This window comes from Symsagittifera roscoffensis, chromosome 6, assembly GCF_963678635.1.
Source record: "Symsagittifera roscoffensis chromosome 6, txSymRosc1.1, whole genome shotgun sequence".
In the NCBI taxonomy this organism is placed as follows: domain Eukaryota; kingdom Metazoa; phylum Xenacoelomorpha; order Acoela; family Convolutidae; genus Symsagittifera; species Symsagittifera roscoffensis.
Window position 1 is genome coordinate 53,609,688 of NC_087067.1, and position 12,160 is coordinate 53,621,847.

At 39.2% G+C, this 12,160-nt stretch overlaps 2 protein-coding genes across 3 annotated transcripts in view; both read left to right on the forward strand.

Annotated features, from left to right (window-relative positions):
• Positions 1 to 12,160, forward strand: part of LOC134848570 (alpha-catulin-like) — a 619,753-nt gene that overhangs the window by 590,260 nt on the left and 17,333 nt on the right. Inside the window, exons 2-4 of one of the 2 annotated variants that reach the window (XM_063866084.1) lie at positions 3,747 to 4,138; positions 4,323 to 4,586; positions 4,893 to 5,205. In XM_063866084.1, coding sequence (XP_063722154.1) covers positions 4,365 to 4,586; positions 4,893 to 5,205 — 535 coding nt within the window. In that variant the 5' untranslated portion in view covers positions 3,747 to 4,138; positions 4,323 to 4,364. Of the gene's footprint in view, positions 1 to 3,746; positions 4,139 to 4,322; positions 4,587 to 4,892; positions 5,206 to 9,547; positions 9,796 to 12,160 lie in introns of those variants that run through there. The other variant, XM_063866085.1, reaches the window with a different exon arrangement.
• Positions 5,701 to 9,484, forward strand: LOC134848571 (myosin heavy chain, cardiac muscle isoform-like). The gene is made up of 4 exons (XM_063866086.1): positions 5,701 to 6,012; positions 6,538 to 6,822; positions 7,149 to 7,309; positions 7,604 to 9,484. Exons 1-4 carry the CDS (start codon positions 5,826 to 5,828, stop codon positions 9,386 to 9,388), a joined length of 2,418 nt encoding a protein of 805 aa, XP_063722156.1. The 5' UTR covers positions 5,701 to 5,825; the 3' UTR covers positions 9,389 to 9,484.

Consider the following 12,160-nt stretch of genomic DNA (forward strand, 5'->3'; position numbering starts at 1 on the left):
CGAAAAAAACTGTCAGCTTCAATCAAAAAACCTAACAGTCTAAATAAACAAAGATTTACGCGCATAATACAGTGCTGATTTAAATTATCCGGACAAAACGAACAAAAATTGAATTTTCAAACACATTTTTCTCAAATTGGGTTAAAATTTGACAAAAAGTAAAAAGAACTAAAGTTGCTCAAAGTTTCAGTAGAATTAAAATTGTGCAACCGAAATTCTGAACCAAAGTTTTACCCCAAAAATTGGTCATTTTGGCTTCTCTTAATTAATCAAGAATTACGCTGAAACTAATTTGCTAATTGAGGAGAAATATATATATCACAAAAAGCCTCCTACCTAGCTCAACAAAGTGCTAGAAGTGTTAAATCTCCAAAATTTTGATTAAATTGCTTAAAATTTGTTGGGGTTTTATATAGAAAAAATCACGTTTCTTGAGTATCAATAAATATTTTCTCTTATACAGGTTTTTGGATATTTAACTCTTCTAGAATTTTAATGAGCTCTGTAAGAGGCTTATTGTGATACATATTCCTGATCAATTAACTAAGTAGTTTCAGCGTAATTCTTGATTAATTGAAAAAAGCCAAAATGACCCAGTTTTAATTGAGAAGTTTTGGGAAAACATCTTAATTCTGTTGAAATTCTTTTCAACCTTTGTTCTCTTTGATTTTTGTCTAAATTCAACCCAATTTGAGAAAAACTTTTTTGAAAATTCAAGTTTTGTTCATTTTTTCCCGATAATTTAAATCAGCACTAACTTTCGTGTTGAGTTAAAGCGCAGCGGAGCAAGCGGTCGGTAATCGCCAATCCCGCGTTTGAAGTTAGTTTTCTGACTTTATAATTGTTCGGAGTCTGCTAAAAGATTGATCTGCTAAAAAATCGGTCTGCTGAAATCCCTAGCACCCTTATTTTCTCTTATGACTTATTTTTTTTTTCATGCTTCCAAATTGTTTATTCGCTGTTGTTTGTTACGTGAGGCTTCATTTTTGTGCCCAAAACTTATGAAAGCTAATATTTGCAAGACTGAGCAAGTCAATACTGGAGTTTTTTGCCGCTGTGTTAGCTGTCGAAGTTTGTATCTCAATTGATGTCTCTTGTCACAATATTTTGACTGCTGTTATAGTGATCGAACTAGTTCCATTTTAGTTCCATTTCTTGCTTCAGTGCGGCCAGTCATACTGTCAATCATCTGTCCAGTTCTGTTTCTAACAGGTACTGAGCTTAGTAGTTGTCTGCCACCTTTGGTTGACCTTTAAACCATCCTCTCACATCATTATTATGCTTTCTAGTCATCTACATCTGAAATGTACAACGCTTACTTTTCTTCAACACTGCGAACTGTACAGGAACTAGATAGGAACGGCTTAGATCTGTACTGGGAACGGATAGTGGTGGATGAGATGTTTTTAAGTCTGTTCAGTCCGTAATAATTGTTTGTGTAGTTGGTTTGTGTTTCGTTCGTTTCGAATGAATTAATAAGGTACTTTCTCGACTTATTGGGTTTTAAGTTATTTAATTACCAGCGGATCGTGTAGGTTTTAGAAGTTTTTTGGTTCCATTTTGTGGCTTCATAGGATGCTGCAAAGACTATCGACTGAATTGCTTTGACTGTTTGATTTTTACAAGGTAGTGTTACAGTACGACTATTCTTTGTTTTCTAACCTAAGTCACAAATATTGGTGCCACTTATGGGGTACCGTTACAGCTTTTTGATAGCATGTGCTTTGACATTAGATTAGTAATAAGTTAACCCATGAAGCGAATGAACCGAAAAATCTATTTGCTTCAAATATTAGTACTACAGTAAAAACTCGATTTCACAAATTTTCCAACTTAATATATCTCGCAATGTTTTAGAAGTGCTTAGTTTATAAATAATTTGGCTTTATCATTTCGAATTAATTATGTGCAAAGTTAGCGTGGATTCCCTCAGTTTGTTATATTCCATATTATTACTTGCAAAGTTGTGTTTATTTGTATTTGTTGCTGCTTTTGCTGAATCGTATTGGCAATTTTTTTTTAAACTTCTGTATCTGCTTTTTTCGTGACTAGTGTTTGTCGGTTGTTAATAGTTCGTGGCCGTGCGGGCCTGACGAGAGTCTCCAAATCTCGAGGTCGCATGTTCGAATCCGATAGGTAGCCAAGTTGTACTAAATCGAGTCTTTTTTTTCTTTTATAACTCTATGAAGCTGATTTTTTTTGTCGTGTTCGCTCTAGTGTTAGCGCTATTTTGATATTATTAAATTGAAAGGGCTGCTAAAAATCTAGAAGTGTAAAATAGGGATCGTATAATTGAACACCTTCACCAACACGATCAGGGGATCCCTGAAGGAACTGAGCGAACGCGACAAAAAATCAGCTTTATAGAGTGAAAAAAAAAGAAAAAAATAGAAGTAAGCCTCGAATTAGAACGACTTGGCTACCCCTCGGTATTTCACTTGGGTGAAATATCAAAGGGGTCCTTTTGGTTAATTCTGACCTACGAGGTTCTGTTATTACACTAGAGAGCAGCGTCTTTGAAAAAAGATCCTAATAAAAACTTGATTTCAGAAGTTTTCTAACTCAATATATCTCGCAATTTTTCGAAATGCATAATTTTAACAATTTTATGCTTTCGATTTGTTGCATGCGAAGTTAGTGTGGATGCCTTTAGCTTGTTATAGACCAAGGAATTACTTGCAAAATTGTGTCTATTTGTATTTGGTGCGACTTCTGCTGAATGGCATTGGCAATTTATTTGCATATGTTGCTGCTTTATTCGTGACTAGTGTTTGTCGGTGGTTATGCGTGCGTGGATGAGTGGTTAGTGCATGAGACTCGAAATCTCTAGATTGCAGTAGGTCGCAGGTCGAATCCTAGACCTATCCGAATTTTTACCAATTTCTTTTAGTATTATTTCTATTCGAGGCTTATTTCTGAGTTTTTTTTTTGCAATTTCTAAAGATGCTTTTTATCGTGTTCTCGCTAGTGTTTGCGAAACGAAGCTTCGCCTCTGTGTCACTGGTGTTGTGTATTTTAAACACGTCAAAAATTTCTTTCACGTGTTTTTGGTTTTTTCAATTGTCCCGAAATTATATGGGTTGTGAAGGTTTTTTGTTTTTTTTTGTACAGGAAATTCGTTAAATTTTTTCACGCTCTAGTTTTTTTGCGTTTTAAATTTTGAATTCTTTTCGAGTTCAGTTCATTTCCCTTGATTTCTTTTGATAAAAGTATTTGGCCGTTTAAAAGTAATCGTTTTTATTTCAAACGGACAAATGAACTAAAGAGTTACTGATTAACTTGGGCGGAGGGTGCGGACTGGGATGAATGAGGCAAATCATCTTTAGCAAATTCAATTGTTTGCTCCTTTTTCATTTGTTTTCCCAAAAATCAACTTCGTTTGTTCACCAGCGTGTGGAGTTCTGTCAAATATTAAGTCTGTTAATTTGTATCTATCCGCTAGTTAAAGCAACTTGAAACATTATTCGATTTCATTTTTTGATACGATTGTTTCCACGTATCATATTTTGTTCTGTTTCCATCTAATATAGGCAAATATGATATGTATAGACAATTTGTAAATCATTCTACGACAAGTTTTCGTATTATGACTTCATTCGATTATCTTAGATAGAAACAGAGCAAAATATGGTACGTGGAAACAATCGCAACAAACATTGAAATGGAATAATGTTTCAAGTTGCTTTATTTTTGTGTTAGAACATAACTGTTTTTATGTATCCATTCCATTTTCTGTCCAATTTCAGTTGTCATGTCACAATGGGAGTAGAGATTAGTTGTTGGACATGCAAATGTCATAACTGATGTGAAGTGAAAACGTGGACGGACAAGCAGGACCGCCATACTCACTCACCCACCCACTCATTTGCCTACTCAATGATGACAACGAAGCAGCACACAGCATCCATTCCAGATTGAGGCCACAGCGTAGCTGTAATACTACTGGATGTTCTCGCCAAAATTGGATTGATTGAATTTTCCATCTATTTCGCCCGCCGACTCTTCCGTCCCATCCAATCTGGTCCTTGTGATGCGAGTGAGTGCGAACGGAGTTGTCTGTTTGTGTTGGAGCGTCAGACGAGAAGGATCTATTTAAAATAGACGCTGGGCCAAATCAGCAGTCTTATTACCAATCGTCGTTAGTATTAACTTTCCACTTGTTCGAAACTTCTAGATATGTGAAGAAAATATCAAACTGCTCAAGAGATTTAAGGCTAGCTTAAATGGTAAAGATAGTTCCTCGCTCTCTCTCTCTCTCTCTTTCTCTCTGTTTTGAATTTGCACGTGGTGAGCTTTACAGGTAAGCTTTGGTATTTGTTTAGTCATTGTTGTCTGAGTGGATAGTTTCCTTGTGGCGGCGTGACATGCCTACTACTCTCAGCATAGGCACGGGGCTATGGACAGGAGGGGGAATGGGAGCCACCATAGGCACTGTTGGCGTGGGTGGGGCAGCAGGAGTGGGCAGTATGGGGGGTGTGACGGCGACCTCTGAGGCGGGCGAGAGTGTGTTGGAGGCGGTGTTGTCCTCCCTTCCCCCCATCAGGACCAAGTCCACCCAGTCTGTCATCATGCCATTCGCCAGACAGGTAGCCAGAACAATGCACACAATCGTTTCATTTCATCATGATAGTAATTATAGTAATCACGCGAACAATTAATTCTATTCTCTCGTGTCTCAGTTTTGTCTCCATCTTTTTTCAGTTCATCTTTATTTTGAAATGTTGATCAAAAGGTTGTAAGCTAATTTTTATTTGGGCTTGTATTTTTCTAAGACTTTAATGTTAATTTTTTTCTACTTTATTTTAACTAGTCTGAGTGACAATAGGATGTTGTTCTTAATGGAAGTTGGATTCTGTTGCGAGCATGACTATCCTGTGTGTGTCGTTGTGCAGGTTTCGTTGCTTGTGGCTCTCACCCATCAACAGCAGCAGCAGCAGCAGTCCACTAAGGGTAGTGCCTCCTTCGGAGTGAGCCAGTTCATGACTTCGGGTGCAGCCTGTTCTGTGGCCAATCAGATGTTCAGTTCAGTGGAGAACATGTGTCAGATTGTGCAGATGATGGAGACTCCTTCCACTCCTCCTCCTCCTCCCAGGAGCAACCACATGCAGAACCACACTTCGAGTGAACTGGCCATGAACAAATCAGCCTCTCAACTGGTCACTCCTGCTAAAGTGCAGCAACAGGTCGAAAAGACTATATACGCAGGTAAGCTTCCAGTTTATTCAGCCAACAAAATGTTGAAGAAAAAACAACAGATTTAAATTTCGAGTTGTCAATCACATGTTTCGAGCCAAGCATCTGTTTTTTATTCCATTGCAATTCTTCTCAAGTTTACGGGGATTGGCTATGCTCGAGGATTCATCAAATTAGATTTTCATTAGCCAGTTGGAGGTGTGTTTTGTGTTGATACAAAACTCAATCGTCTTTCGATGTAATCATGTGTTTTCATTGAAGTTTTGCTAATACTGTGATTCAAGCATCAAGGCTCGTTGTTTTTATTTTCACTGATCTTTTTGTCAATTAAAACATCGATGCTTGGCTTTTCATCCAGCGTAGACTGTTTGCAGAGTGTGCGGTGGGATTAGCATGGCCTTAGATGCGTTCCTTTCCACCTGTCCTAATTGATTGAACATGGAGTTGTTTTGTTCTGGTTGCTTTGCTGCTTTAATGGAGTGTGAAGCCAACCAATCGGTCGGTTGGATATACATACACATGCATACATACATGCAACTAATCTCCTTTTTTATAAATAAATTGCAATACTCAATTCTGCTGCGCTGTTTATTACATTGAGTATTACTTGGACTGAGAATGGGAATGAAATAATGAGTGCAGTGACACTGGATGTGAAGAGAGCGACCGCCTCTTCTATCCACGAGTCCCACTATTCCTCCTCTTCGCCTTCCAAGTTGCAGTCGGGTGACCTGACTCGGCTGAACCTCCCAACTGGTGGCGCATCTCTTTCTCGAATAGGAACAGCCTCTGCCAGTGTCGACCAGAGCTCACTTTCCGGTATACCAGAGCAGGCTTAGAAGTGTGGCCTGCTAATATAGTTTGATCTCTAGTCCCTACTGCTTCATTTTCTGACCACTAATTTTGGTGGGAGAACTTTGACACTGGGAGTGTTTTTTCCACGCAAAATCAGGTTTCATAACTAAACTTAATTTGGAGTTGTGTAATGTACTATATTGAATTGTGCTGCCATGAGAAGCTTCTCTAAGTTGGAGAAAAAGAAGTCTGAAAACTTTGCTTCTTTCACTACTATGATTGACTGTATTGAATATTGGTGGTCTACGCTTGACTAAGTTCTTTTTGAGCAAAAGTATTAATCTCTAAATGAGCTGTTTTTGAAGCTTTAATTTGTGGCTCCCAAGCTATCATAATAATAACAAACTTCGGAAATGTGAAAAATTACAATAACGGTGTTGAATGTTTTCAATTTACTGAGCATTTGGACGGTTTTTAAGATGGCATAACTGCAGTTTCATGTAAATAAAAAGGAAACTTTAAGCTACACTTCTAAGTATGTAACACCAGCCTCTCATCTGAATGGAAATGTGGATGAGAAATCAAAATTGGACGTGGACCTGGAGGACTATTTTTGTGTGGCCATTTCTGACCAGTTGAGGGCCAACTACTTCGGCAAAGATGTCTCCACCCAGATAGACCAGGCGGGACACATCGTGCAGCTGAAACGGGTGGAGTGTCACGTGACTGATCTGGGCAGACAGCTGCAGCAGTGGAAGCGGGACCTCCTGCTGGCCAGGGAGGGACTGATTGCGGCTTACGAGGCAGAAGTCAGCAGCCAGGCTCAGAAAATAGGCAACACAACCACACAGACACACCCACACTCACTCACTTCCTTTATCGATGATATAAGGGTGTGCAAGATTACACAGCAGGCACTTGCTAGAAGCAGATATTCTGAAATCATAGGGGCATTGGGATAATTATGTTCAGATATGAGAGATTTTGCTATGAGTCTGGATTTTGTCATCGATTTTGAAGTCCCGGCTGGAGTAAGCAGAAAAGTGAGCTGTAATCCTCCGAAAGCAAGACTGTAGGCTAGTTTCAAAACTGCATAGCTGAGGAAATGCTTATAGTATAGTATAGTGTATGCTGAGTGTGTGTGTGTGGGGGGCATGTAGTTCGTGGGATGGAGATGCGGGTGGGGGAGTTGGAGCAGTTGCATGTTGAGCGGATGGAGACGCTTCGGAGGAGTTACAGACAGCAGCTGAGTGATGCACTGGCCACTGCATACCACACTTCCACCACACAGAAGGCCGGAGGAACACTGAACACCAAACAGGTACTGCTCTGCTATACAATTCTACTGTACTGATAATACTCTAACAAACAGCCCACGATACTACCATATATCTCACAGATCGAGCGATAAAAAAAAAGTTTTTCAACGAATCAATAGTTCGAATCTGCAATTTGATGTCCTGAATTTGATGTCCGAATTTGCAATGAAATGGCGAGAGGAGATCATTTTGAGAGGGTCTGGGCATTTAAATGTATAAACTTTGTTCTCATAGATGAAAAATTAGTTAAATAGAAATCTATGGCAGATAAGAGTTAATTATCTTTTACAATTTAGCTGAGAAACCCGGACGATGTCGTGAAGATCATGCGTCTGGAGCAGGCGACTACGAGACTACAGGCGAATAACCACCTGCTGAACACTCGTCTGGAAGACACGAACAACATGATTGAGGAGTTGCGGAGGAAAAATGAGTTGATGGAAATGGGGTTGGCGAAGGAGAAGAAGAAGAGTTCGGAGTTCGAGGCCATCAGACTTGCGGCTGAGAGTGGGTCGGCTAACAAACGACAGGTGCGCTCGAGGAGGAAGAAGAGCTCGGCTGCTGCAGCTATGTCTAGTATTAGGAGGGATGGTAGTAGGCAAGGCAAAGGGGGAGGTGGTCGCTCCTCAAAAAGTGGTAGAAAGGGAAAGGGGACGGGAAAAGGAGGAAGGCCTCGGATGGAATCCCAGATAGAGATAGAGGACAATGTGTCTGATGCGGACAATGAAAGCATTGAAGAGGAAGCAGAAGAAGAAGAAGAGTTAGATGGAAGAGACCAGGAGGTGCCGCGGGAAGGGTCAAGAGACATGGAGTTAGGCGTGAACAGGTTGGACGACAGTGGAGTGGCTGCAGATACACACAGTACTGATGTCATGTTGGCTGAACAAAGGCTTCAGGAGATTAAAGACAAAGACACGGAAATATTCAATATGAAAAGAGAGAATGCGACATTGAGTAGTAAGATCCACTGGCTTGAGGAGCGCCTGAAGAACTCAACGGAGAGCAGCAATTTAGCCACAGAGACTCTGAATGAGCTGAATGGGAAGTATAAGTTGCAGTGTAAGAAGTTAAATCAGAGGGAGAAGGAGGTAGAGAGGCTGAAGAGTGTGATCGAGGAAGAGAGAAATGAGAAGCAGATGGAGATGGGGATGATGAAGGAGGAGTTGGAAGCGCAGAGGATAAGGGAAGTAGAGGCACTGCAGAATGAATTGAATGCGTTTCTGTCTGACAGAACCCAGTTGAGCAAAGATGAAGTGACGAAGCTGATGAAGGGAAGAGCGGAGATGGAGAAGGAATTGAGGCGGGAGAAGTTGGAGAAGAGGAAGGAGGCACAGGTGTTGCTACATCAGCAGGTGAAACTGAAGAAACAAGTGAGTCTGCTCAACCAGGACTTGAAAGACAACGACAGAATGTGGTCAAAGAAGTTCAATGCATTGCAGCATAGTTACCACGCCATTAGAGAGGAGTACCATTTAAGGGAGACTCTTCGACGCCAGTTCAAGGCCACCCAGAAGCTGGACTTGGTCCGCAACGGATCCTCCAACATGAGCAAGAGTGTCATCCAGAATCCTCCTATCATTGCAACTTCTAATACAGGCAGTCTGACTCTTTTAAACAGCGCCCATTCTGGAGTGAGTAGCGTGGACGAGGTGTATTCGGGAGATGTGAAGCGATTTATGAAAACAAATAATTTAACAGCAGCTAATAACAGCGGAATGGTGGATGATTACTCGGACGAAGAACTGCACGCAGAGTACAGCTACTTGTCTCTGATCAGAGAAGTAGCAGAACCCTCTGATGTTTCTTCTCGTGGTGCTGCACGCTCTGAACAGAAGCCACGTGACCCAGGAGGGCCTAGAAGCAACAACCAGGACAGGATGAGATTCGAAAATGGGGACGACGTGGAAGGTTTGCCCAGCGGGGGTGCAATGGGAGTTGTTTCTTTAGTGGAGAGTAGTTATGTAACGGGGGCTACTTGTTCCACTGATGCTTTCAAAATGGATGCTAACTTGGAACAAGTTGTGACAGAGGAGAGCGTGCTGGATACTGCGGAAAGCGTGAACGTGAGCGACGATGAGTGACAGTGTGATGTCATGTTCGAAAACCTCGAAGAGTGTCCAATCAGCGACGCTGCATGCTTATTTGTTTCATTTAAATTCTCCATTGAAGCTTAAATATCGTATCTTAATAAAAACAATTTCAAATAGATTTGATTGAAATTTGCTTTTTGTCGATGAACATGGATTAGTCGAGGAAGACGAAATTTGACCAAGTAAAGCAACCAAAGATTTTTTTGCGATTTCAGGGAATCTGAAGGTAAACACATTCAGAAATTGAGCTGAACAACATATGCGTTGCGGAAAATTTGTCAATGGCTTGTGGGTAAATGAAATCATAATTAAACCAGCCAGTGAAAAGAGAGACTGGCCGACAGAAACGCTGCGATTCGATTCTTGGTGCTTGCACCCCAAAAAGTCATCAGGCTGGAGTAAGTGATATATCATATTGCAGCCCGTTCAGTCGTGATTCAAAAGACATTGAAAGTCTCAAAAATTTCATCGAAGAGCGAGTTAGTAACGTTTGTTGAATGAAATGAGAATGGGTTATTTATGCTATTATCAAAGTAAAAGTAGTCCATGAAGCTTCATGTAGCGCTTTTCTGGCACTTAAAAACTCAAATTTGAGGAAAAAGAAGTAAAAAACAAAAAATTAATTTGCAGATGTTTTTTTTTACAAATTGTAATATAGTTTTGATGATTTTTTGTTTTTCCAAGAAAAAAACCCTGAAATTAGATCAAATTCAAAATTGATTTTTCGCTTGAATTTTTATTTCTTTACCCTTGCGATTAGCAAGGGTGTTGTAATCGGGTACTTGGATTTTTCTTTCCTATAAACAACTGTGTTCACAGAATTTGCTCGTGAAAATCTTGCTCGTGTTTTTTTTGCTTGGTGATAAATTAAATCAACCACCCGGGGCATTTGGCGTAGAGGTAATATTCCTGCTTGAGTCGACACAGGCCTGTATTTCGAATCCGGGTGGGACCTGTTTTTTTTTTGCAAATGAATTTGTGTGCTTTTTCGGATCATTGCCCGTCTGTTTATTTTTGTCGGCTTAGTTTGGGTAGCCCGAACTTTTTTTTGAAGGTTCAGCGTAATTTCAAGTTGCTGAAGAAAGTATGGATGTTCGTTTCCAGTCGGGACCTGATTCGTGAAAATGAAATTTTTCGGCTATTTTAGATTTTTGTCGGAAAATTTAGGCTGTTTCCTAGCGTTCTGAAAGGTCCTTGGTAAATTTCATATGATGCCGGTAACTTTTTCCGGATATTTGGGGCTTTTTACAATTTAAAAGTTTTGAGTTTTTTTCAGTTTTAGATTTTTCTTTTAATTTTACTGCTCTGCTATTCAATACTACTGTACTGATAATACTATAACAAACAGCCCATGATACCACTATATCTCTTACAAGTTTACTGCAAATTGATGTCCTGAATTTGATGACCGAATTTGCAATGAAAAAGCAAGAAGTTTTTGAGAGGATCAGGACATTTAAATGTATAAACTTTGCTTACACTTGTGAAGCGAGTGTATTAGTACGAACCTTCTTTTTTCTAACCTAAGTAGCAAATATTGGTGCTAATTTGGGAGCGGCTTTACAGCTTTTTCATAGCATGGGCTTTTACATTCGAATATTAATAAGTTAACACAGTTGATGCATTTTAAATTCATCAAATGAACCGAAAAAAGTGATTTGTCAGAATATTTCTATTTCAATATAACTCGCAATTTTTGAGCTGCATTTTTTATACATAATGTGGCTTTATGCTTTGCGATTTATTACATACAAAGTTAGTGTGGGCGCCTTCAGTTTTTTTATATACCAAATTTTTACTTGTAAAAAGGAGTCTATTTGTATTTGGTGCCACTTTTGCTTAATCTGGCATTGGCAATTTATTTTCATTCCTGTTTCTTCTAAATGGGATAATTGTAAGTAAAAAGTGTAAATCATAAATAATTGTTGAAATTCAGAGAATTTTTATGTGATATAATTTTTTTTTCGAAAAATTTTTGAAAGGTTTTCAATCATTTTTTCGGTTTCCTTGTTCTCTTATACTTTTAACTGTTTGTTGCCTTGGATCTTTATTCATTTTTAAAAAGATCTTGCTGTCAATTAAGGCCAATGCTTATGTTTTAGGCTTCTACTTTCTCTCCCCATAAATGGCCTAGAAGTTAAAAAAAAAGTATTTTTGTAAAGGAAAGTATTTCAATAACTGTGGTCGGAATTCTCTGTTCTACTTGCAAAACAACAGGCTACTCCTTTTTCTTTTTACACATGCGAGGCGTAGTGTTCTACTGCGAAGAAACTTTTTTCAAGGTCTTTTTGCTATTAAAAGTGCAACCTTTGAAGTTCATTTGAAGTGCCTTTTTTGAAGCAGGCAAAGCATTGGAATATTGATAGAATGTGCTCTGGACTCTGATCCAACTTCAATTATTTATTAGTTAAGTTACACAAGCAGAAGAACGCGCTAGATGTAAAATACGAACCATTTTTTGGCCAACTAGTGCACTTCTTAAAGTAACATTCCTCGTTAACCAAGCAAATTGTATATAGATCTTGCGTTGGCGCCCTCGAAACTAGTACCTTTTGAGAGTTGATTAAAATAAGACAATCAATAATAATGTGGTTGCTGTGCAACTAATTAAAATTTTCCGACTAGTTATCCAGGTAATCCTGACTAGTAACAAAAATGCTTCTTCTTCACCTGCGCAACTTCTGCCTCTCGAATTTCAATTTCCCAAAAAAATTTCACTCGCTTTAATATAGTGCTTAATATAACTATTTACCACTTATTAAG

Bases quoted from the DNA above. Each gene is read 5' to 3' on its own strand.
- LOC134848571 (XM_063866086.1), top strand. From the start codon at position 5,826: ATGAGTGCAGTGACACTGGATGTGAAGAGAGCGACCGCCTCTTCTATC. The intron at 6,013-6,537 runs GTATACCAGAGC...ATGTAACACCAG, and splicing joins CGACCAGAGCTCACTTTCCG to CCTCTCATCTGAATGGAAAT. The intron at 7,310-7,603 runs GTACTGCTCTGC...TTTACAATTTAG, and splicing joins GAACACTGAACACCAAACAG to CTGAGAAACCCGGACGATGT.